Source organism: Bos indicus x Bos taurus, chromosome 25, assembly GCF_003369695.1.
Source record: "Bos indicus x Bos taurus breed Angus x Brahman F1 hybrid chromosome 25, Bos_hybrid_MaternalHap_v2.0, whole genome shotgun sequence".
NCBI classification, from domain to species: Eukaryota; Metazoa; Chordata; class Mammalia; order Artiodactyla; family Bovidae; genus Bos; species Bos indicus x Bos taurus.
Window position 1 is genome coordinate 24,190,239 of NC_040100.1, and position 26,923 is coordinate 24,217,161.

The window sequence follows — 26,923 nt, forward strand, 5'->3', positions numbered from 1 at the left end:
GTGTGACTCTTGGTCCTCCAGGAAGCAGACACTGACACAGAGATAGAACTGTGGAAGGTTTATTAGGGCTGACAATGGGAGAGACAGTAGTGGAAGGGGCAGGGAAACATTTGGGCCAGAATGTAGATCTGACACCTTCTTTAAATATACAATTACCATAATCTGCTTGTCATGGCTCAAAATCCTCTTCAAATTTAAACTGGTTCTCCTATAAGGGAAAGACATTCTGATTTATTTCAATGTAATCTGAATTTTCCCTACACGCATTTTGCCTTCTCTAACACATCTGTGATCTCTGATGAACACTTTACTGTGTGGCTGCATCTATGACTCTATACATAATGAAAACAATTCTTATCAGATCTCTGAATGTACACACTCTCTTACTTTCTTTTTTAACTAGTAGGACATGAATTTTTACAAGGGAAAGAGTGTCTTTGCCTTGTCTTTTAAAGCACAGATTACTAAGCTCTAGGCCTCAGGGCGTATATCCTTAGGTTAATTTAATGTATTTTCCAGAATATCTTTGATGATTCTGTGTGTAGACATTTTCTTTTAAACTACAAGAGCAGTGAGCGACAAACACGTCTCAGCCAGTCTGCAAAATTCTATATGTACTTGATCTCATCTTTCTCACGATGACATCAGAAATCAATATTATCCCTGTTTTAATGATAAAAAGCTCACACTCTGTCTAGGTCCCACTGAGTATTAGGGACTGAACAACAGGTATACAAGCAAAGAATCATGTACAATATACTGTGAGGAAAATGCGGGAGATGCAAAGCTGACAGTCAGGGGTGGAGACTAGAGGATGCAAGGATGTGGTGACAGGGGTCCTGCAGGAGTGGCCCTGGATCAACCTTGAATTCCCTGGGAAGAACCTGCCTTATGTTGAAGGCCAAGGCAGCTATTCAGCTCATCTAGATCCTGACTGCATTTTCAAATCATTGGACCAAAAAAAAACAAAAAAAAAAAACCAAACTTCAGCCCCACAAAATATTCTGAAAGAACCAAGTTAAACATCCCTGTTTATCCAGAGCCTTCTTTCACCCATAACCAGAACTTTCAGAAATGCAGTGAAAACAATAATCCGAATGAGACATTATCTAAGGGCTTTACGGCAACAATGGCATCTAAAGGGGATAATGCATCGCCAGCACTGTGTCATTTCAGCACACAGCGGCCCCGTGTGCACATCTTACTGCCTTCAGAGTTCCTGCCCAAACTGTTTGCCCTGCTGGGAACGGCCTTCCAGTTCCATCTAAGTGACAGCACCTCACTTTTTACTTTTTCTTCTAAAACATCCTATGTATTCCTGTGTGACTCACAGATTCCTCTTTTGCACTCTAGGGCCTTGAACTGGTGCTTCTGTTACGATGATCACAAGTTCTGGGTCACTTATGTATCATTTATCTCTCTCTTCTGTTTCTCTCAGGGGATATTTTAATTCTTGAAATTAGGCATGTGTCTTACGTTTCACAGAACCCAACAAGTGGTTTCTGTATGAGGCGACTCTGCAAAACTGGTATTTCTCTCATTCTCTAAAAAGCCTCTTTTCTTCTCTGCAAGGAACACCTGATGCCCAGCTCAGTTTGGGTGACCAGCCCATCAGTACATGTGAAGACCAGTCCATCATATGCATGTCCTAAGAAACTTGAGGCATAAATGTTACAATGACCTCAGTCAGGTTTGTCTTTGCATTACAAAGCCATCAGTATACATATCTGCATTGCCACTAAAAACTCAAAAGAAAAATAAATGAACATGCTTCACAAATTAGCATACTCTTCAGATCATCTTACCATCTTAAAGATGTGGAGGCATTGGGTGGGGTCCCAGAGGAAGCCAGGGTGGAGGAGGTGGAAGAGGCCCACAGCCCTTGAGTGGTGATAAAGGGCAGCCCATGGGGTAGGGCATGCAGGGTGGTCATGGGAAAGGAAAGCGCCCTCTTGCATCCATACTGACCTGTAGAACACAAGTTTAAAATATGCTGATATGACAGACAAAAGCCCCAATATCAACAAAAGCTGAAACCCAATGAAGCAGGTCCCAGCACCTCGTACCCTCCTCTCTTCCAGGTTCCAAGAGAGCAGCCTAATGCCAGAGAACTCCACACATCTTTCTAGGTCCTGCCCACAGCACTGGTTAAAAGGGTATAAAACACTGTTAACACATGCTAATGCCTGCATCTGTAAATGTATAACGTCAAGGGTCCTAGCTCAGAGGATTAACAGAGGAAATACCAAAGGTCTAAAGTAGCATATTCCTGACAGGAAGGCCTCCATGTGCAGAAGAACCCTCCACCACTCCTTCACTACCACCAAAGAAACTTGTTCTTTGTACACTAAAAAGAGAGGGAATGAAAGGAAATGAAAAGCCCATTCTCTGCACATGGAATCATAGCTACTCCTAGGAAAAGCTCTGCCTGCAAGATCACGCCCACATCCTCTGTGTTTCCTTAATGACAAAGGAGACCTAATCTCCTTGGACGCGCTGCCCATGGGCACAAAGATGTCTAGGGAGATGGGGATTACTGGAGTCCTGCAGGGGAGCCGTGCATCTGTTTTAAGATTTCAGGGAATCCTAAACCGATAAACAGACAGGCCCAGTTTCATTTATCTTAATACACAGGAAATTCTGAACTTTAACTACCCTATGGGAAATGCGTACTATGGAAAAAAAAGAGTTGAGCACTCTAAATAACAGAACTAAGTCAAATGTGTTTTGATTTCAGGTATATAAATCCTGTGATGTAAGATGAGAGAGGTGTCAGCTGTAACAGCTTAAAGGGCACAATACAACCTGCTCACATGCACACAATGTAAGGACTTGTTGGAAATCACCCCAGCAGGTTATTATTGACCTTCACTACTCTGTTTAGTGTACATGTTCCACTAAAAATATAATATTTCTGAAAATTGAGATTTTTAAATCTAGTTGTCACTAGAATGATTCTGTTTAGTATATTTTCCAACAGAGATGGGGTAGCAATGAATTACGAAATTTATATTACCCAAGCAAGTTATGACCAACCTAGACAGCATATTAAACAGCAGGGACATTACTTTGCCAACAAAGGTCCATCTAGTCAAGGCTATGGTTTTTCCAGTGGTCATGTATGGATGTGAAAGCTGGACGGTGAAGAAAGCTGAGTGCTGAAGAATTGATGCTTTTGAACTGTGGTGTTGGAGAAGACTCTTGAGAGTTCCTTGGACTGCAAGGAGATCCAACCAGTCCATCCTAAAGGAGATCAGTCCTGGGTGTTCATTGGAAGGACTGATGTTGAAGCTGAAATTCCAGTACTTTGGCCACCTCATGCGAAGAGTTGACTCATTGGAAAAGACCCTAATGCTGGGAAGGATTGCGGGCAGGAGGAGAAGGGGATGACAGAGGATGAGATGGCTGGATGGCATCATCGACTTGATGGACATGGGTTTGGGTAAACTCCGGGAATTGGTGATGGACAGGGAGGCCTGGAGTGCTGTGATTCATGTGGTTGTAAAGAGTCGGACACGACTGAGCGACTGAACTGAAGTGAAGCACATTAAATTTTCACAGAACACACAAAGGTACAAAATAATAGTAATATCACGTTTCAGTAATCTAGTAACATTCCCAAATACAGGAGATCAGGAGGGAGTCAACTGTGCCAGGAGACTTAAGTATGGAGCTATCTGTCATCCTCCTCACATTATTTCCAGGAACACACAGTGGGCAGGCCTCAGGAACACACAGTAGAAAGTTGGGCAGGCCTCAGCCTCTAAGCACTTATGGTTCTGGTTGTTGTTGAGTCATTCAGTTGTGTCTGACACCTTAGGACACCATGGACTGCAGCACGCCATGCTTCCCTGTCCTACACTACCCCCCAGAATTTGCTCAAACTCATGTCTATTGAGTCAATATTGCCATCCAACCATCCCATCCTCTGTCACCCCCTTCCCCTCCCACCCTCAATCTTTCCCACCATCAGGGTCTTTTCCAATGAGTTGACTCTTCACATCAGGTGGCCAAAGTACTGGAGCTTCATCTTCAGCCTCAGTCCTTCCAATGAATACTCAGGGTTGAGTTCCTTTAGGATTGACTGGTTTGATTTCTCCTGTCCAAGGGACTCTCAAAATCTTCTCTTAGCACCACAGTTCAAAAGCATCAATTCTTTGACAATCAGCCTCCTTTATGTCCAACTTTCACATCTAGTACATGACTACTAGAAAAATAATACTTTGACTATATGGGCCCTTCTTGGCAAAGTAATATCTCTGCTTTTTAATACTCTGTTTAGATTTGTCTTTTCTTCCAAGTTGCAGGCATTTTAATTTCACGGCTGCATTCACCATCTGCAGTGATTCCAGGGCCCACTGGGCCACGCTCAGTAAATCTTTAATCCAATTTTCTGCTGATGGGTAGGGTTGTGCTCCTTATCTCTAGTTTGGCCTTTCACCACCAGACTGGGTGAGTTTCATCCAGTTTTCACATGCCCATCTGGGTGTTGTCTCTGCTTTGGCTCAGCCTCTTCATTCCTTCTGGAGCTATTTCTCCACTCTTCTCCAGTAGCATATTGGGCAACTACCTGCCCGGGGGGTTCATCTTTCACTGTCACATATTTTTGCCTTTTTATACTGTTTATGGGTTTCCCAAGGCAAGAGTGCTGAAGTGGTTTGCCATTGCCTTCTCCAGTGGACCATGTTTTGTCAGAACTCCACTATGACCCATCGGTCTTGGATGGGCCTCCACAGCATGGTTCATAGTTTCACTGAGTTACGCAAGGCTGTGATCTATTTGATCATTTTGGTTAGTTTTCTGTGATTGTGGTTTTCATTCTGTCTGCTCTCTGATGGTTGTGGATAAGAGACTTGTGCAAGCTTCCTGATGGGCAGGACTCTCTGTGGGGAAAACGGAATCTTGCTCTGGTTGGCAGGGCCATGCTAGTAAATCTTTAACTAATTTTCTGCTGATGGGTGGGGTTGTGCTCTCTCCGTCTATGGTTTGGCCTGAGGCGGCCCAGTCCTATGGTCTGTAGTCTCTAAGGAAGGGCTATAGTCTCTGTGGTAAGCCTAATGGCAACCTCCTCTAGGAGGACTTATGCCAACATGCCATGCTTCTTAGGAATGCTGCTGCCAGTGCCCCTGACCTCATGACAGACCACTGTCAACCCATGCTTATGCCGGTTCTGGGAGTGATACCAAATGTGACTAGCTGAAAACAGAGAAGCCTGTAGATTCCTGGGGAGGAGTTTGCTTTCCCAAGTAAAAATGACATGGTAGATATAGCACAATCAACCACACAATCTAGAGATGAAGAAAGGGTGTTGTATAAAAAGAAGTTTCCAGAAATAGTTGCAACCATAAATGACCACAGCATTTACATGGCCCTTTGTACATCCTTAGTAGGGAAAGAATTGCTGTTTCTCATGGGAGCCATGCCAGGTCCTGTATCTGATAAAGGAGAAGTGATTGGAGGTTTATTCAAATTTGTACAGATTCTGAGAAAGAAAAACAATCCTACATACCTTCTTCCACCACCTTATACTCTTTCCCACTCTCAGGTCCATTACCAGAGGTCAAGGGTTTCCCCCACGCCTCAAGTGATCCCCAGGAGGCGAGCAAGACCCTGACTTTTGAGGAAGACCACAGGGCCAGAATTCATGTATTTTCAAAACTAATCAACCAACTGTGGATGGTCTCAACTAGCTGGAAATCAACATTGAAGCAACCGTTTCCCAAAACGGTTGAGGAAATCCCAATTTAATCTCAGATTAGAAACTGAAATGAGAATATCCTTGGATAGGCAGAATATCAACAAACCCTCACCATGAAGAACAGGAGTTCTTTTTTTGGGCCACAGGGGGATTTTTCAATTTTCCTGTCTCTGTATAAGTTGTCTTCTATATGTGACCAGGTATTATATAAATATTCATAAAGGGAAATAGACTAATTTTATAGTAATGAGAAAAGGAAAGCTGTGGAGATTCATCAGTGAAAGTGTCAGGTCATGGCGATGATGTTAGAGGAGCAAAATTACATAGAAATTTAATGGAAATTGAGTGGACTACCTAACCCATTGTAAAATAATAAAACAAATAGAATAAAGGAACATCCAAAAACAGTAAATGAATGCCTATTTTGCTAATAAAAAGAATAAATTCTCTCCTATATTTTCAAGGTGGGGAAGCAAGCTTGGACCCACTTGCCCTCCAGGCTCTCTCTTTAGTTAGAGGAACCAAGGTTGGGGGCTAAGGGGATGGGGAAGGTCCCCAGTAAGTGGTGGGGCCTTAGCTCCACCAATCACAGGGCACAGGCTGAGAAAGTCATTCTGACTGAGGAATCTGAGGAAAACATCTTCTGTCACTCCTTGAGACAACTTCTTGTCTTCAGTAAGCACTGGTTATTGTTCCCAGGCAACACGATCATCATTCACAGGAGAAAGAATGACATGGTGCGGTTTTGCAACAGGTGTTAAGTTGTTGCACTTCACAATGTGCTCCCTACCTCTCCCTGGGAGTTTCTATGTCTCAGGTCTTCCCAGCACCTGGGTTTCGGCATCCCATATTTCTCTTGCAGCCCCTGTTTTTCAATTATTGCCAGTCTTGAATATAGAAAAAGAATGGACTTCAGTGAGAATTCTAACACCAGTCCTTGACTAGACACTAATGTCTTAGCCCTAATACCTCAAAGACACCCTTAAAAACTGTACAGGAAATCCCATACTTGTGTCTCAAGTAGGCGGCTTCCTTGCTCTGCTCTGCCATCTCTCTCTCCAAAATCCGACCCTTGATCTGTGGGAGGAAAAGCACACCCAAGTTCAGTTGTGGGAATGACAACACGAAGGAGAGAAAGAAAAAAAAGAATTACCCAGTTGTCCTGAGCCTTCTTCTCAAGAAGAGAAATCTGAAAAAGGCAACACATGAATAAACTCCCCAGGATTGGGAATCTAAGGACCCCTCTTCAGCGCCTGAGGTGCTCAGTAACTTGGGTGGAGGCGGGTCACCTGGTGTCTGAAGCTGACCTCCTCCTGCTGCAGTTCTTCTTGCATTTGTTCAATCTGTTGCCTGTGAGTTATAATACAATTGCTTTCATCACATAAAGCTTAACACTGAGCATGATTTTAATACTTGCCCAAGTTCCCGTTATCCTCATCTCTATCTCCAAATATAATTTAGGAATACATATAAAGCACTTTTCACATGATTAGAAAGTGTCAGTAAGAACAAATCTACCATTAACATCCTTCGCTTATTTATTATTTTAGATAATGCCTACAGGCTTCTGAGTTGATATCATTCCCATACATTTCCAAAATTTCTCTCATTATTGTGTGATGAGTGACTGATCATAAAGCTTTGATTCTCTTTTTACTTATATTCTTACCATAATTTCCAGGGTTGCCAAAACTAGGTCCCTTAGTGACACTACTGTATTAGTGGACGCAGTTCTTCCTAAAACAAGGTGCATTCTCAAGTAACTTCAACTAAGTTTCCATACAGTCTGGCCAGCTTTGGGGATCAGTATATTTTTAGTGACTTAAATGGTTTGTTCTTTGTAATACTTATCTTTTCCCATACATTCTCTATGTATATTTCTTCTGAACTTTTGGGCTAATTGGTGCCAAACATTGTACAAAAGTTAAAATCAAAAACTCAAAAGTAATTTCATGAACCACTGGTATTTAGTATTTAACCTTACTTGTAATTGTGTGCTTCTGCTGAAACTAATTTCAAATTTCCCTCTGCAGCTGACAGCTGATTCTCCTTTTCCATCCACTCACATTGTTTCTTTTTCAGTTTCCTAAGATGGAAAAAGATATATACATTGCCCAGTAGCCAGTGTGAAATTCGGACTTCCTTATCTCCTAGAATTCTGAAGGTCTAGCTTCAAATGTTCCTCGCCACCACCCCATCTGTGTGTAGATTGACAACACAATCCGATGAATGAACTGAAGTCCCCCATGGAGGATTAAAGTAAAACCAAACTTTGACCTGCTAGCAAGTCTCTCTGCAGTCTAAGTTTTCTCTTTACAGTTCTTTACTCCTATTCATTCATCATAAAGTCTCATAAATAACCTACTTGGTGCCCTCCCAGGGTCAGTCTTGCATTTGAGATGGTAAAGACTCAATATGTGTCAATGTGGAAAATGATGCCTGACCAACTCATCCCAAGTAAACACATTATGATGAAGCAGGGGATCATAATTAGTTTTATGCCTCCATGGGGAGCCCTGATTCTTCATCCAGGCTGTGTATGGATGCAGACAATCAGCCAAAGAGAGTCTTCCATGATATGGCTTCATTAACACTCTCCAATAACTATCCAGAATTTCTATGGTTCAGGAGTGGAATCCCTACCTCTTTTTCTAAGGAAAAAATAAAAAAAATCCTCCCCCCCAAAAAAAAAGATCCAAGAAGAAAAAGCAAATCTTAGTGCTGTGTTAAAATGATGTGGACCGTCACACAGTCAGGGTGTCATCTCTAGGAGACAGATTTCAGATGGAAAACTCATAGCTCCAGGGTATTAACCTACTTTCACAAGACTGAGTCATTGATATTGAGAACAGTGAAGGTCAATGGCTTAACAAAGCCATTGCTGTTTTTTATCAGATTAGTTTGTTCATGGTTCCAGTTCAAATGGTTTCAATCTGATATTTTTCTATGGGATCATATGCAAAATTCAAAAATTCTAGAAACAAGGATAAAAACACTAAGGAGAAAAACGTACCTGTATTTCTGTCTGGTCTCCCAGGCAATCTTTAAGCAAATGCCTTAGACTGGCTGTAATGTAGTGGTTGTATGGTAAGCTATTGAGTGCAGAATAAAGTGTGACTTGACAGAGGGTTGGGAGAACCAGACAATGTGCTGGGACTGAAACTTAAAGGACAGTGTAAATGGAACCAGAGGGGATCCAGGTATTAATTTAATTGATACTGGGACAATGCCTCTACTACCTAAAAAAACTATAAGAAAGAATGTGTGATGATCACTTAGAACAGAAAGAAAAATGTGGATTATGGAAATCAAGGTAGGATGAATGTGTTGGATGAATTTGGCAAAAATACCCTGGAACCTATTCTAAAAGAAATACGATTATCTACATTGGTTGACACATTCATTTATACAACAGTATTTGGAACATATGAACATCTTACTCTTCTGCAGCCATTTTTCTTTGTTCATAGAATTCAACAAGGAAGGCTTCCTTTCTCTTCAGCATTTTTAATTCCACTTCCTTCTCTGCTTTCACAGACCTCAGTGTATCACAGATGTCTTTCAGGTTCTTTTTATCTTCTGTAAGGAAGCCATTTTCTTTGGGTGAGAAGTTGTTTGGGGTGGGGATAAAAGTGAGGAAGAACCCTGAAGGCAAGAAGAATTCTGCGCCTTCCCCCAGCAAACTTATTTCCATTATGTGGGGCCTTCCTCCCAACAAACAACGTACCTACAAGTTGGCAGTTTTTGTTCCTCAAGGCTCTCAGCTCTAAATTCTCAAGTTCAGCACTGGCATCTTGTAACTTTAAACAGACATGAAAAAAAAAAACAAAACACTCAAGAAGTAATGATCCACAACAATATGAGTATACTTAACACAGGAGGGTTGTGCACTTAAAAGGGTTAACATGGTTCATTTGATTTATGTGCATTACAGCATAATCAAAAATTGGTAAGGAAGGTATGGAAGTAAGATGGCAGAGGACAAGGACCTTGATGTCACCTCCTCTCACAAAAACATCAGAATCAAAACTAATTGCTGAATAACCATAGACAAAAATGCCTGGAACCTAGCAAAAAAAAAAAAAAAAAAGGAAATCTACATTCAAAGACAAAGAAGAAGCCACAAGAAGACAGGATCAAGGCTGCAACTGCAAAATAACCAAGTCCCATACCCGCCGGATGCCTGCCTGCCTGCATGCATGCTCATTCATGTCCGACTCTTTGCAACTCCATGGATGGTAGCCCACCAAGCCCCTCTGTCCATGGAATTTTCCAGGCAAGAAGACAGGAGTGGGTTGCTGTTTCCTTCTCCAGGGGATCTTCCTGACCCAGGGATTGAACCTGCATCTCTTGTGTCTCCTGCACTGGCAGGCGGATTCTTTACCAGCTGAGCCACTGGGGTGGGTGACCCTCAATCTGGAAAATAATTATATCACAGATGTTTTCCCATAGCAGTGACAGTTCTGAGACCCATGTCAGTTTCCCCAGCCTGAGGATCTGTCACTGGGATGAGGAACCCCTGGAGCATTTGGCTTAGAATGTCAGTGAGGCTTGATCACAGAAATGCCACAGGACTAGGGGAAAGAGACACTCCACACTTGGAAGGTGCAATCAAGGTCTCATGAGCAACAGGACCCAGGGAAGAAGCAATGACTTCATAGGAGCCTGGGCCAGACCTACCTGCTGGTCTTGGAGGGGGCTCCAGGAGGTAGAGGCAGCGGTGGCTCACTATGGGGACAGGGACATTGGTGATAGAAGTACTGTGAAATACTCACTGACATCAGCTCTCTTGGAGGCTGCCCTTTTGTTACCCAGACCTGGCCCCACTCAAGACACTGTAGGCTCCAGTGTTGGGATGCCTCAGGCCAAACAACCAGCAGGATAGGAACACAGCCCCAGTCATCAACAGGCAGGCTGCCTAAAACCTTTCTGAGCCCAGAGCTATCTCTAAACATACTCCTTACCTTGGCACTGCATGCCAAAGGAACAAGACCCAGCTCCACCCACCAGTGGATTGGCACAAGGCGCTTCCACCATGAGGCCTGCACAAACCTCTAGACCAACCTCACCCAGCAGAAGGCAGATTCCTGCAAGAAGAAGCAAGAGGAAGTACAAGCCTGCACCCTATGGAAAAAAGACCACAAACACAAAACGTCAGATGACAAAATGAGACAGCAGAAGTATATGTTCCAAAGGAATAAGTTAAAACCACAGATGAACAACTAAGTGAAGTGGAAGTGGGCAATCTACCCAAAAAAGAATTCAGAGTAATGATAGTAAACATGATCTAAGATCTCAGAAAAATAATGGAAGCACAGACCTAGAAGATACAAGAAATGTTTAACAAAGAGCTAAAAGAAACAAAAAACAGAAAACAGTGCTGGAGGATACAATAACTGAAATGAAAAATACAGTAGAAGGAATCAATAGCAGAATAAATGATGCAGTAGAGTACAAGTAAGCAGCTGGAAGACAGAATGTTGGAAATTACTGCCATGAAACAGATTAAAAGGGCAAAAAAGAAAAGAAATGAACACAGTCTAAGAGACCTCTGGGACAACACTAAATGTACCAACATTTGCATTATGGGGGAGAGAGAGAACAGAGAGAGAAAGAGCCTGAGAAAATACTTGAACAGATAATAGCTGAAAACTTTCCTAACATGGGAAAGCAAACAGTCAGCCACATTCAGGAAGTTCAGGGAGTAGCACAGAGGGTAAACTCAAGGAGGAATACACAGAGACACATATTAATCAAACTAACTAATGCTAACCCTAGCCCTAACCACCAAACCAGCTTTAACATAGCAATGCCAAAGAATGCTCAAAGTACCACACAATTTCACTCATCTCACATGCTAGTAAAGTAACGCTCAAAATTCTCCAAGCCAGGCTTCAGCAATACGTGAACCGTGAACTTCCAGATGTTCAAGCTGGATTTAGGAAAGGCAGAGGAACCAGAGATCAAATTGCAAACATCTGCTGGATCACTGAAAAGGCAAGAGAGTTCCAGAAAAACATCTATTTCTGCTTTATTGACTATGCCAAAGCCTTTGACTGTGTGGATCACAATAAACTGTGGAAAATTCTGAAAGAGTTGGGAATACCAGACCACCTGACCTGCCTCTTGAGAAACCTATATGCAGCTCAGGAAGCAACAGTTAGAACTGGACATGGAAAAACAGACTGGTTCCAAATAGGAAAAGGAGTATGTCAAGGCTGTATATTGTCACCCTGCTTGTTTAACTTCTATATAAAGTACATCATGAGAAACGCTGGGCTGGAAGAAGCACAAGCTGGAATCAAGATTGCCGGGAGAAATATCAATAACCTCAGATATGTAGATGACACCACCCTTATGGCAGAAAGTGAAGAGGAACTCAAAAGCCTCTTGATGAAAGTGCAAGAGGAGAGTGAAAAAGTTGGCTTAGAGCTCAACATTCAGAAAACGAAGATCATGGCATCTGGTCCCATCACTTCATGGGAAGTAGATGGGGAAACAGTGGAAACGGTGCTAGACTTTATTTTTTGGGGCTCCAAAATCACTGCAGATGGTGACTGAGGGCATGAAATTAAAAGACGCTTACTCCTTGGAAGGAAAGTTATGACCAACCTAGATAGCATATTGAAAAGCAGAGACGTGTCTTTGCCAACAAAGGTCTGTCTAGTCAAGGCTATGGTTTTTCCAGTGGTCATGTATGATGTGAAAGTTGGACTGTGAAGAAGGCTGAGTGCCAAAGAATTGATGCTTTTGAACTGTGGTGTTGGAGAAGACTCTTGAGAGTCCCTTGGACTGCAAGGAGATTCAGCCAGTCCATTCTAAAGGAGATCAGTCCTGGGTGTTCTTTGGAAGAACTGATGCTAAAACTGAAACTCCAGTACTTTGGCCACCTCATGAGAAGAGTTGACTCATTGGAAAAGAATCTGATGCTGGGAGGGATTGGGGGCAGGATGAGAAGGGGACGACAGAGGATGAGATGGCTGGATGGCATCACCGACTCGATGGACATGAGTTTGGGTGAATTCTGGGAGTTGGTGATAGACAGGGAGGCCTGGTGTGCTGCAATTCATGGGGTCGAAAAGAGTTGGCCATGACTGAGCGACTGAATTGACTGAACTGAAGGAGACAAAACAATCGAATTTCAAAAACTGTAAGATGCTGATGAAAGAAATCAAAGATGACAGAAACAAATGGAAAGTTATACCATGTTTTCATATTGGAAGAATCAATATTGTCAAAATGACCATATCACCCAAGAATCAATGCAAATTGTTCAAATTATTAATGGTATTTTTTGAAGACCTGAGGAGAGAGCAAAGAGGAACTAAACAGCCTTTTGATGAAAGTGAAAGAAGAAAGTGAAAAAGCTGGCTTAAAACTCAGCATTCAGAAATCAAAGATCACACATCCAGTGCCATCACTTTTTGGCAACCATATGGGGAAATAATGGAAACAGTGACGGAATTTATTTTCTTGGTCTCCAGAATCACTGCAGATGGTGACTGCAGTCATGAAATTAAAAGACGATTGCTCCTTGGAAGAAAAGCTACAATAAATCTAGAAAGCATATTAAAAAGCAGAGACATTATTTTGCCAACAAAGGTCTGTCTAGTCAAAGTTATGGTTTTTCCAGTAGTCATATATGGATGTGAGAGTTGGACAATAAAGAAAGCTGAGTGCGGAAGAATTGATGCTTTGAACTGTGGTGTTGGAGAAGACTCTTGAGAGTTCCTTGGACTGCAAGGAAATCAAACCAGTCAATCCTAAAGGAAATCAGTCCTGAAAATTAACTGGAAGGACTGATGTTGAAGCTGATGCTCCAATACTCTGGCCACCTGTTGTGAAGAACTGACTCATTAGAAAAGACACTGATGCTGGGAAAGATTGAAGGAATGAGGAGAAGGGGACAACAGAGGATGAGATGGTTGGATGGCATCACCGACTCAATGGACATGAGTTTGAGCAAGCTCCGGGAGTTGGTGATGGACAGGGAGGCCTGGCATGCTGCAGTCCATGGGGTCGCAAAGAATCTGACACGACTGAGTGACTGAACTGAATTGAACTGACAGGGTCTAGTGAAATCCTACAACTCACAAGGAGAAACAAACAGCATTGTAAAAGTTAAACCAGAGCTGTCTTTTTGCATACAAACTGATGATGTTATTGTTTTGCTGCCTGGGATTATAAGCTGGAGCCCCCCAGACTGCAATTTGAAGTCTCACTCTTGGGGTGGAGCACCTCCCAGGATCATTTCCCAGTGGGGACTTCAGATTGTAGGGCTTCCCAGATGGCGCTAGTGGTAAAGAACCCACCTGCCAACAGTAAATGAGTGAAAGTTGCTCAGTCGTGTCTGACTCTTTGTGACCCCATGGACTATCCAGTCCATGGAATTCTCCAGGCCAGAATGCTGGAGTGGGTAGCCTTTCCCTTCTCCAAGGGATCTTCCCAACCCAGGGATCAAACCTTTACAGCCAGGTCTCCCACACTGCAGGCAGATTCTTTACCAGCTGAATCACAAGGGGAGATGAAGACATGTGGGTTCTATCCCCGGGTTGAGAATCCTTTGGACAGAGGAGCCTGGTGGGCTACAGTCCATGGAATCTCAAAGAGTCGGACATGACTGAAGCAGCTTAACATGCACACTCACACTTCAAATTGATATTAACAAAGGACTTTCCAATGCCGTTCAAGTCTGGATGTAGGTCAGTCCAATTTGGTGATGTATCTGCTATTACTTTTCTCTGTTGATTCTATTTACTATCTTTTAATGACTATATTGAAATTAGGTAAACTAATCTTCTATACAGAATCAAAACTTTATTTGTGTGTAATGAGTGGTTTATTTTGTTTGAATCCATTGAATTTAAAATGAAAGTAAAAACTTTTCGAAAACACGCCATTTGCAGCAACATGAATGGACCTAGAGATTATCATACTAAATGTGGTAAGTTAGAGAAAGACAAATATATATATCACTTATATGTAGAATGTAAAAGAATGATACATATAAACTTATTTATAAGCCAGAAACAGATTCACAGACATAGAAAACAAACTTATGGTTACCAAAGAAGAATGGTAGGGGGATTAATTAGGAATTTAAGATTAAATATATACACACTACTATATTTCAAATAGATAATGAGCAAGGATCTACTGCATAGCACCAGGAAATCTACTCAATGTTCTCTAATAACCTATATGGGAAAAAATCTGAAAAAAGGATACATGTATATGTATAACCAAATCATTTTGCTGTACATCTGGAACTAATACAACATTTTAAGTCAACTATATTCCAATATAGAATTTAAAATAATTGAAAAGGAAGTATCGATTTTTCAGTTTTCTGAATTAAACAGTCTGTGGGAGTAAAACTTGTTACCTGATTCTTCTCGGTGTTGAGCTGAACATTCTGTTCATGCAGTTCTTCAGGTTTCACTTCCACTTCACTGACACAAGCTTCATTAAAGGCACTTTCACACTGAAGCAAAACATTCTCATCAATGACTTAATTCCCAAGAAAAACAATTCCAAGCAAATATCATTTTAATCTTCTAAGACGTGAAAATCTTTTCTTTGTAAAAGCTAACTTATACAATGGAAATCCTGCAGCAAATATAGGTAGTTTACCTCTGAAATTCCTGAGGTGTTCGCTAAAATAGCATCTTTCATGTCCTCTGTAGAATTTTCTTTTTCCAGTATCTACATAGGATAGAAACAAGAAATGTACTGAGATGGACTGTATATCACTGAATGGACACACTCAGTGATATGCTGAAAAGTGGTAATATCAAACAAGTATATCCCAGGGTGATCCCTAAGTTTCATGTGATAGTAGATCCAGGGTGGGCCCAGGAAAAATGTCAAGCCCATAAAGAAATGCAGAACAAAGAAAGCCATGAAGGCACAAGTATTTCATAGCTTCATAAAATATCTTGCTCACTGAATAACAACAGAGATGACTGGATGACAAGGGTGGAAAATTGTCCATGTCAAACAGCTCATCAGTGGGTGTTCTTGATGGAAAAGAAAGAAAACTTTCCCAAATTCACATTGAAAATTCTTTGTTCAGCAGAAAGAAGGGTAGGGCTCATACAACTTGGCTAGATATTTTCCTTCACCTCTCATCTATTTCCTGGGATTGTCTATGTGAAGGCAGTGCCAAATAGTGAGAAAACTCAGAAAATTAAAAAAAAAACTTCCTAGTCTCTGAAACTGGAAAAGTCATGGGGATATGAGTATGTGATATTCCAGATCATTGTTCAGAAGGAGGTTCAGCTCCCAAACACGCACAATCTATGGTGGTGAATAGTAAGAGGAGATGGAGCCCTCAACTCACCCAATGCACAGAAAGCCTCAAAAGTCTAACTGTGATAAATTTAGCAGCCAAATTCTTACGAAGTTTGGTGTCTTGACATTCTGACCCCTCACAGATTGCAACCTAGCACGAGAACTTTGGAGGAGGTCATTCAGAGATTCAGTCGTTTTGAATGTTATTCAAAACAATTGTTTTGATGTTATCTCAATTGTTTTGATGTTATCCTTTAACAAAACAAATTGAATCAGTAATAATTACTCATTACTCTTCTGTTTTCAGAATGTAATCCCAGGTAGAGACGGGATTTTTACCTTAAATTTTAGTGCTTCATGAGAGAGCATCTTATTTTGTCTCCTAGTTTCTTAAAGACGTTTCTTTGAGTCATTGATCTATGCAAATATGTGCAAAAGGAAATCAGAGTTACAAATATGGATTACTGTGCCAGCCAAACCTATCTTTTGATTGTGAGTCCTTCTACAAATACAGAAAACAGTGCTTTACATCTATGGAGCTTGCTATGAACCTGGACTGTTTATGGAACATGAGAAATAGGATGGTAGGATAAAAGAAAACAAAGAAAAATAACTGAACTCTCAGAGGGGGAAGAAGCTGAAGGTAAAATCATGAAAAATAACAAAATAAATAACAAAATAAACAAAATAACAAAAATAAAAAAATAACAAAATGATACCTTCTGTTCCATATTGGCTATATTTTCTGCAAGTTGTCTGTTGTCCTTCACAAAATTACTGATTTTCTCTGATATCTGTTTCAAATTAACTAAAGAGAGATAAAACAATTTCTAAGATTTAGTAGAAAAACTCAGTTAAAATTGAATTATCTCAGTGTAAGCAGCAGACATACATTATCTTTTTCTTTTCTCTTTATATAACTTTTCTCTTTACTATCATGTCTAAAACAAGCAAATTTTAGCTAGCAGAATTTGAAACCTAAGAAACATTGTTTCAATGAGATTCCTATGTAAAACACTTTCAAAGATGAATAAAAACATTAAATCGACTTCTAAATTCTCCTCTATCTATAAGTACCATTCTCAGAAAATTCAGTCACTTCAGCTAGCTGTGTCGTCACCAAAGATGAGTATAGAAAAAAGCAAACATCCTGTCAACTTAAAATTCTTGCCTCCAATTACTAAGGTGAATATATATGTTGCTATAAGAAAAAGAAACTCCTTATTTCATCCAGCTTCAACTCACATCCAGGCCCTATGTGCAGTTCCACAGAAGGCAAGTTCGAAATGTTGACTGATAGGCTCTTGAAAGGCTTCCGATGTCTTCCTGATGCCCTGTAGATTGCCTTTCTCTTTGGAATTGAACACACTTGCATACAATGTGGGCTTCACTAACTTGGTGCTAGAGGACATAGTCCCTTAAAAATAGCATTTTCCTCCCAAGATGGAGATAATGTTAACATCAATTTTCGGGAAGACAGAATGCATAAAGCACCCAATCACAGGTGTATACACATGTATGAAGCCCCTGGTGGCTCAGACGGTAAAGAATCTGCTTGCAATGCAGGAGAGCCAGGTTCCATCCCTGGGTTGGGAAGATTCCCTGGAGAAGGGAATGGCAAGCCACTCCAGTATTCTTGCCTGGAAAATCCTATGGACAGAGAAGCCTGGGGGGTTAGAGTCCATGGGGTTGCTAAGAGTTGGACATGACTGAGTGACTAACACTTTCACTTTCACATGTATCAAGCTCAAGAATACAGCCTGCAATTCCAGACTCCTCCAACAGACATTTAATTCCCTCATCGGATCACACAGTGCAAACTTATCTTCTGTTTGCCCAAGGTGAAAGCTCAGATGCCGAGATCACTTATTACTGCCACCATTGCTGCATTCATTGTGATGAACACCAACATTTGAGGGCCTACCAAGTGCCAGCAGCCACCCTGCTCTCAACAGATAAGCCCACATAATCATCACTATCTGTAAAGCACATACAGAATTCATTATCCCTATTTTGCATCATGTTCATTTCCACTCATTCTCCAGTGGCATGAATGTTTTCCTCCACTTCAGACTCATAACCCCTGGCTTCATCCTTTGTTGTGACACACAATGCCTGGCAATATCTGCATTCTTCCTTAAACCCGAAGCTTCTTCACTATGGTTTTATCATCTTCACCTTTCACCAAAAACTGGGTCATGACAGGTACTCATTCCAAACTTCAGTCTCATCATCCCTTGCTTCCTAAACATTTATATGCAAAATTAAATTCATCCTATTCTCCCCACTCCCCACTCTTGTGATCTTTTCCTCATTCTTTTTTTTTTAAATCTCAATGGATGGCAATTCCCTCTACAATAGCATTAGACTTCAACCCAGGAGGAGGAAATTTTTCAAGAGTAACCATCACAATATAAAGTAATATCCTCTAATTAAAAACTAAAAATAAAAATTATACTTAAAAAAACAAGTCAATTAGACAAATACAAAAAGTCACTGTATTTACTTCTAGCTGAATTAAAACTAACATCAAATACCAGTACTGAGAAAATATCACAAAGGAGTCTAAAGCTTAAACTCTTACCTTGAAATATTGGGGGCTTGACCTAGGGAAGGAAGAAACAAAATTAAATTTGATATCAAAACATATTATTTTAACAATCTATAGCTCCAGTAATTTGGCCACTTGATGCAAAGAGTCAACTCATTAGAAAAGACCCTGATGTTAGGAAAGATTGAAGGCTGGAGGAGAAGGGGGTGACAGAGTACAAGATGGTTGGATGGCATCACTCACTCAATGGACGTGAGTTTGATCAAGAACCGGGAGATGGTGAACGACAGGGAAGCCTGGTGTGCTGCAGTCCATGGGGTTGCAAAGAGTTGGACAGGACTGAGTGACTGAACAGCAACAGCCAATAGTTCCTGATAAAATATCAAAATAATAATCCCCAAAATTATAATAATCATTTTGATAGTGATAATGATTCATATGATTAAAAATAACAACAAAAAAGAATTTACTATTTAAGTCGGGCTACTTCCTACACAATTTCTGATAAGGAACACAATGGTAAATAACTTATTTTTGACCAAAAGGTCTTTTTCAGTGAGTAAGTGAGTGAAGTCACTCAGTCGTGTCCGACTCTTTGCGACCCCGTGGACTGTATCCCACCAGGCTTCTCCATCCATGGGATTCTCCAGGCAAGAATACTGGAGTGGGTTACCATTTCCTTCTCCAGGGGATCTTCCCGACCCAGGGACTGAACCCACGTCTCTGACATTGGAGGCAGATGCTTTAACCTCTGAACCACCAGGGAAGATAAGAATGGATAAAAGGGTAAAACGCCGGATATCCGGTTCCTCTGGGCGCTCTGGGAGCTGACGGAGAGGGCCGCCGCCCAAATTTAAAAAAAAAAAAAAAAAAAGAATGGATAAAAGATCTTTTATATTCTACTAAATGAGCACCTATCTATTTAATTTTGATAATGCAATGTATTTTGTTTTGATAATCTTTTATTTTTAATAACACAATGTTATACATATACTAAAGCATTGTTATTTTCTTAAATGCAATATGTACATTGCAGTTCAGAACCTAGGATTATTTAAAAGCTTCCAAAAGGAAAAGGCAAAATCTTTCTGCTGAGATATGCCTCTTAACTCACTAGAAGCTTTTCTGAAATCTTTCAGGGAGTTGGCTGCTTGACGAATTGATATACACTGAAACATATCATGGTTTGAATTTTCCAGACCAATGAAAATAGAGGGTAATCTATGGGAAAGAAAGTGGGAGATGGCTAGAGGAAGAGCACAAGCAACAAAAGAAAGGACAATAACATTTCAAGAAAGGAGAAATGTGCTTCCCAGATATGAGTTATAACCTGAGGAATTTTAGCTCAAGAAAATCCAGGCAGAGCTTCATCTTAATATTATGCAAAGATACATTTTCTTCACCTTAAAACATATTTCCTCATTCAAAATCATAAGCAATATTCAGATTGAGACTGAAAGCTTTCTGAGGCTAGCCCCAAGACTTGCCAAGATATTAGAATATCATTAACTTTACACACTGCACAGGAGTGAGCTTTACTGTCCTTTGTCACCTAATCCCCAGGCAGGGGCATGTGAAAAGAAGGATGGGGTCACCAAATACTTGATATTTATGTTTTCATCATGAAGAAAACGTTTTACAGATGGTCATTTTTCCACTGAGAATATAGTTCTTTGGCTCACTGAGTTCTTTAATAAAAAGATTAGAGTATTTTGCAAAGCATTTTCATTTCAAAGCTAATTTCTGTTAGAGTTTATACTCTAAAAGGAAATAAAGAGGAGAGTTGGACTCCTGGATTCTGGTCCAACTTGTAAGGAACTTGGAAATTGTCACTCATCCACAAACCAGACAAAAGCCAAAAGACTGGAAAAACACCAAAACTCTTTGTAGATCACTCAGAGAACTGAAGCCACAAGGCAAATTCTTGCTAGAGAATTAGAGAAACTGACCTGCAGATACAGGTAATCATCATTTACTGGAGCAGAGGCCCAAGGTCAGAATTCTCTACAGAACAGAACATCATGGGAGAGAAATCTATACTCTAATGGATGAAGTTCTGGGGGCTCTGTGTGGCCAAGGGCATGAAATTTAATAATGCCAGATTGCCCAGTGTTAGGGGATACCCTATGTTTCATCAGTTTTATCTTCGGGAATCCTAAAAGATATGTAAATATTGGGGGGAAATCTCCACATGCTGTTGACATGAGAGAGGGAAAAATAGTCATTTAAAAATAAACACTGTATTCTTTTCTATTTTTAAATGGACAAAATATCAAACAAAAAAGGAAATTATAGGCCAGTATTACTGAAGAACAAACATGCAAAAATCCTCGACAACATATTCACAAACCAAATCCAGCAGTATATTAAAAGGATCATACTCTGAGATATGGGACTGATTTCAGGGATGCAAGGATGGTTCAATATCCACAAATCAATCAATGTAATACAACATATTCACAAATTGAAGAATGAAATCCCTATGATCACATCAATAGATGGAGAAAAATTCAGCACATATTTTATATATATATATATATATATACACACACACACACACACACATACATACATATACATAACTACCTCAGCATAATAAAGTCCATCCATGACAAACCCACAGCTAACATCATATTCAATAGTGAAACACTGAAAGAATTTCTTCTAAGATCAGGAACAAGACAAGGTCATCTACTCTTCACTTTTATTCAACAAAGTTTTGGAAATCAGCAACAGCAATGAGAGAAGAAAAAGTAAAAAGCAATCCAAATTGGAAAGGAAGAAGTAAAACTGTCACTATTTGCAGATAACATGATACAGTATACAGAAAATCCTAAAGATGCCACACAAAAACAACGAGTTCATTAATAAATTTTGTAAATTTGAAGCATGAAAAATTAATATACAAAAATCTGTTGGTTTTCTATATAATAACAATCAACTATAAAAAAAAGAAATTAAGGAAACAATCTCATTTACACTTGCATTAAAAAAAAAAAATCTGTGTTCAGAAACCTATGAGTTTAAAAAAACCCCATTCTCAGAAACCTATGAGGCTGATGAAAGAAATCAAAGACATAGAAAGGTACACTGTGTCCATGGATTGGAAGAATTGATATTGTTAAAATGACCATACTACGCAAGGCAATCTATATAATCAATGCAATCCCTTATCAAAATACCAATGGCATTTCTCATGGAACACGGGAACCACCTGAAAGCGATCCCAATGTCCAAAGCTGGAACTATTTGAGCAACAAAATGAAAGAGGATTGCATTATTCTAGAAAAATCAAAATACATTTCAAGAAATCCATATGGAAATATTTCCCTTAGAGGATGAAATCTGCATGATTATGTAAATGCTCAGTTCTCCAAGATGTGAAATAGAACTCCCCACTCCTTGTGGTGTGCACACAGTAATTTCATCAGGGAGGATGTACACTGTGGCCAGGGGAGAAACATAAAAAGCACTGACTAAAGATCTTTTCTAATAATTTTAATAATACTTATAAATGGAGGAGTATACCATTTAAAAATTGTCAATCACTATTCTGAACACTTGCTGCTGCTGTTGCTACTGCTAAGTCGCTTCAGTCGTGTCCGACTCTGTGGGACCCCGTAGACGGCAGCCCACCAGGCTCCCCCGTCCCTGGGATTCTCCAGGCAAGAACACTGGAGTGGGTTGCCATTTCCTTCTCCAATGCATGAAAGTGAAAAGTGAAAGTGAAGTCGCTCAGTCGTGTCCGACTCTCAGCGACCCCATGGACTGCAGCCTACCAGGCTCCTCCGCCCATGGGATTTTCCAGGCAAGAGTACTGGAGTGGGTTGCCATTGCCTTCTCCGAAACTTACATGATAGTGTACATCAACTATACTTCAGTAAAGGAAGCCAAGCCCTCAAGAGAAACAATTTTACTAGAGTCTAAATGGGGTTTGGCCCAAAGACGAGGTGACATCGGCAAAGGGAAATGCCCAATTCCAATGCTCTCTCTCTCTCCTTCCTGTCTCATCTATGTTAAACTCAGCCTACCCTCTAGCCTGGTAATATAAAATCTTACATTAAAGGCCTATATATAATACCTCAGTTCCACCACAACAGGGCAAAATATGGAGCTAACAACAAATCCTTACAAGGCATACTAAAAGAAGAAATCACACAGTTTGAATTCAAAGTGCAAATATTTGAATCACACTTAATATGGAAGAGACAATCAGATCATTATCTCTGGGGATTTAAAACCTTAGAGGATAAAATCTGCATGATTATGTGATTAACATGGTAATGGATCCAATGGTAAAAAGTGGACAATATGCAAGAGTAGATGAGGAAAAAGGATCCAAAGGAAAACGGAGGAATCAAGAACACTAACAGAAATGGGGAACACGTTTGATGGGTTATTAACAAACTCAACATAGCTGAGAAAGAATCAATGAACTTAAAGAAACGTCAGTAGAAACTTAAACAGATGCAAAGAAAATAATAATAAAGCACAAATTACTCAAGACAGTGGGACAATTACAAAGGATCTAACCTAAACATAATAGCAATACCAGTAGAAAAAGCAAAAAAACTTTTGAAGCAATAATGACCAAGAAATTCTAAAATAATGATAATAATGATAATCACCGAGCCACAGATACAGGATGCTCACAGATTTCCAAGTGGGAATGAATACATACATATATATTTAGATGTTGTTTATATATTTATATAACATATAAGAGAAAGAAAAACTTACGTAGAAGCCAGGTGTGGAGGGCATTGGAGTAATAATAACACCTTACCCAGAGAGGACAAAGATAGAAATACATCAGACTTCTATTCAGGAACCATGTAATCAAGAAGAAAGTGGAACGAAATATATTAAAAGTGTTAAAAGGAAAGAATCATCAACCCAGACTTCCGTAAACACTGAAATTAGCCTTCAAAGCACACTATGGAATAAAGAAAATTGTGAGAGATAATGAAGGGTATTACTTTAATGGTAAAGAGGTCAATTCTGCAAGAAGACATAACAATTCTTCATATGTATGTATTAATAATAGTGTCAAAAATTGACAGAATTTCTAGGATAAATAGATGAACTCATTATTATAGTCAGAAATCAAAACATTTTATCAGTCATTGACAGATCCAAAATATAAAAATCTAATAAGAATACACTTGAACTGAACAACATTATCAACCAGCTGTGTCTAACGACATCTATAGAAGACTTCAACCAGTGACAGCAGAATACACATTCTTCTCAAACTCATACAGAGCATTCACTAGGACCATAATTCAGAGCCATAAAACACTTGACAAATTGAAAGTAATGGCATAGAAAGGATATTCTCAGACCACAATGGATCTGTAAGAAATCAGTAATAGAAAGATAACTGGAAAATCACATGAAAAATGGAAATTAAACAACATACTTCTAAAGAAAACATGGGTCAAGGAGGACATCTCAACAGAAATTTGAAAATATGTCAATCTAACTGAAAATAAATACATTAAAATTTGTGGGATGCAGTGAAAGCACTGCTTGGAGGGAAATTTGTAGAACTGAATGCAAATAAAATGTCTGTGACTATAAACATTCCCATCATGGATGATTAAAAGTACATCTATAAGGTACTTTAGTAATACTCACAGCAAGGATAGTCCTCCAGAAGAAAATGACAAACTCAGAAATTCCCAAGGAGGCAGTAATCGTTGTAAGCCTGCAAAGGACTTCATAAGCCTCAGGCCCAAGATGGAAATGGTCAAGCAGAATGTGGACCAGCTGAAATAATATTTGAGATGATGAGGAAACTTGAAGACAATCGCAGTATATCCATCACAAAGAATCAACTTTAGAAAACATAAACCAATCTCCAGGAGGTACCTACATCCCTCTTATATATCCTCATGGAGGAGACAGGGGACAGAAGGATTCTAAAGGAGCAGGAGGAAACTTTTGGGAGTGTTGTGTTTACAATCTTAATGTAGTAATGGTTTCATTGCTGCACACACATGTCAAATATCAACAGACTATACTCATTAAAGAGGTGCTTGCTATCATAGATAAATTATACCACACTTCAGCTGTAGAAAAAAAGTCCGATACACAAACTGTTAGAGATTTTATTTTGCTAACAAACACATTGCAAGTATTTTAAAAACAGTCAGCAGACATTAACCTATGAATGTAGAAGACATCTTAAAATTGAAAAATAAGTGAATGCAAACAGAGTGGATGGGAAACCTATGCCTCCTGCTGTATCTTCATGAAGTACCTGGAAAAACTCCTACTGAACGTTTCCTAAAATAACTCCAAAATGTATAGAAGGATGGGGAAAATAACAAGAAAAATGTATGTTAAAGATATAAATGAGAATAACAGAGAAATATTTATAGATATTGAAATAAGTGAGAAAGATCGGCAGCTTGTTATAATAAAACTGATTATTTTTTCAACCAAAATTAATTAAAAATTTCCATTTAGCCCAAGTTTCTAAAGACATTGAGGTTTTTTTTTCATGTGCACTTTGATTCTGAACCAGAGCACATAATGTCAGACTTCTGAAGTACATAATGATTTATACAATAGAATCATTTCATATATTATGATTAAAATGATAAGAATTGAATTTAGCTAAAAATACAATTCCAAACAGTCAATAAAAAGAAGTCACTTACATTTTTCATAGCATTGCACCTAAACAATTAATAGCAACCATGAAAATTAAATTATAAAAAAATCAAAGTTTCTGAATAATAAAAACAAGAAGAAAGCATATTTTCTTATAAAATCTAGCGATGTAAGTATTTTAGGAGGAAATAAACTCAATGTGATTCATACTAATCTACATACCAAGTTTCAGTTTTGTAAAAATAAAATCCCTCTACTCTAGAAAGTAGCTTCTGAAATGAACAGCATTTTCATCATCAACCCTCACAACTGAGGTCAGTAAAATGTGTGCTGTTGGGAATCATACACTGTCTTTGAGTAGACGCTGTGAGAGATAAAAGGGGCTCTTAGCACAAAGGTTAAACACACAGATCGAATGCACAAAAAACCAACACCATCTGGTCAGTAACTGGTAAAACATCAGGCGCGGGCACTCTTGTTCTGTATGGCAACTGCCTAAATGCTGACACCAATAGCTGACTCCTACCTGGAATTGATCCAGTGGGGTCAATAAACTGAGGTTCTCAGAGTCAGTGGCCATGAGCAAGAGTGGAGGTGGCAAATGCAAGACAAGTTGCTTTATCTGAGTGCCCAAAGATGAGATAGGGAAAAGAGAACTTCACTAATCTATGAGAATACAGTCTCAATCCCTTTGAGGGAAAAAAAAAATTCCAACAAAGATTATCTAGACATTTCTTCCTTTGTAGGCTCAAAAGAAACAGGTGGAGGTATTCATGTCGCAAGACTCTATCTCAATGCAAAGGTTGTCCCAGGTACTGGGCCTTTGCAGATCCTTCAACATCTGGTGCATGCCAAAGAGAACAAATCAATTTATCTCTTTGGGGTGTTCTCAGTTTTTATCTTACTTTCCTGTGTGTGGAAGAACATTTTTATGGGGATGAAAACTTTCATAGTATGGTGAACCTGGCATTTCTTTATATTTGAACAATTCTAAGGACTTGAAGGACCTTTCTGTTTTGGGTAAATCAGCACTCTGTACATAGACACTTCATTAAAGAAAGGGCAATGACTCATTCACCTCCAGGTTATGTCACTCCTAAGGAGTTCCCTGTTACAAACATCCCAGCAGGGTGTAGCCATACTGACTGGGCTCTCAGGGCTCCCATCAATCTGGCTGGACAGAGTCCCTGAAGGCAATATTCAAAAACACAATGAAAGGGATGCCTCAGAAGTTGATAAAAGTCAACAAACCAGAAAGCCCAGAGCACAAATGGCATGTCACTCTTTAGCAGACCAGTACCAACCCAGAGCTTAAACACCACAGTTCGCAGGACTGCCAAACTTCACAAATATGAAGGGTGTGCTTACAGGAAAACACACTCCACAGGGGAGGACCCTGAACTTGTGTAGCTTGAAGAGGGATCTTGACAAGCTTTCCAGGAGCCAGTCTAATTTTGAGCCCAGGACTTCTAATAAATAAGAGTTCCTTACTTAAAAAAAAAAAAATAACACTATTGAGACCTAATTCATGTATCATACAATTCATTCATTTTTGACATACGACTCAACAGCTTTTAGTACATTTCCACTTCCTTCTTTGACCAAATAAAGTTACTATTTCAGGTTTCATCCTGTCAAGCCTGCTGTGTTTTGATTCTGGCAGTAGCGACAGGGCCAGGACAATGATGAGAACAGCTGCGGCAAGAGCTGGTTCAGGCTGGCCAAGAAACCTGCCCTGAGGACCTTGGTCTTCAGGAAGG

The 26,923-nt window shown here is 39.7% G+C and overlaps 1 protein-coding gene across 3 annotated transcripts; it reads right to left on the bottom strand.

The window, feature by feature from the left end:
• Nucleotides 1-43: 43 nt before the first annotated feature.
• Nucleotides 44-25,756, bottom strand: LOC113883835 (transport and Golgi organization protein 1 homolog). 3 transcript variants are annotated; one of them, XM_027527874.1, is made up of 14 exons: nucleotides 25,386-25,752; nucleotides 24,183-24,314; nucleotides 18,576-18,597; nucleotides 16,711-16,799; nucleotides 15,332-15,403; nucleotides 15,084-15,182; nucleotides 9,426-9,498; nucleotides 9,139-9,277; nucleotides 7,683-7,784; nucleotides 6,988-7,048; nucleotides 6,852-6,887; nucleotides 6,708-6,775; nucleotides 1,806-1,968; nucleotides 44-208 (listed from the first exon to the last, which is right to left on the bottom strand). In XM_027527874.1, the coding sequence occupies exons 4-14, from the start codon at nucleotides 16,720-16,722 to the stop codon at nucleotides 170-172; spliced, it is 864 nt and encodes a 287-aa protein (XP_027383675.1). In that variant the 5' UTR covers nucleotides 16,723-16,799; nucleotides 18,576-18,597; nucleotides 24,183-24,314; nucleotides 25,386-25,752; the 3' UTR covers nucleotides 44-169. The 3 variants fall into 3 exon arrangements, with proteins under 3 accessions (XP_027383675.1, XP_027383677.1, XP_027383676.1); XM_027527876.1 differs by lacking the exon at nucleotides 44-208 and adding an exon at nucleotides 5,366-5,435 and having other exon boundaries at nucleotides 1,890-1,968; nucleotides 25,386-25,755; XM_027527875.1 differs by lacking the exon at nucleotides 44-208 and adding an exon at nucleotides 5,366-5,435 and having other exon boundaries at nucleotides 1,890-1,968; nucleotides 6,708-6,887; nucleotides 25,386-25,756.
• Between the last annotated feature and the right edge of the window lie 1,167 nt (nucleotides 25,757-26,923).

What these genes read in the sequence shown, in the direction of transcription:
- LOC113883835 (XM_027527874.1), bottom strand. An exon ending in TCAACACCGAGAAGAATCAG is followed by an intron (nt 9,499 to 15,083) that starts GTAACAAGTTTT and finishes GTCTGTTTAAAG; the next exon opens with TTACAAGATGCCAGTGCTGA. An exon ending in AGAAAAATGGCTGCAGAAGA is followed by an intron (nt 7,785 to 9,138) that starts GTAAGATGTTCA and finishes TTTCCATCTTAG; the next exon opens with GAAACTGAAAAAGAAACAAT.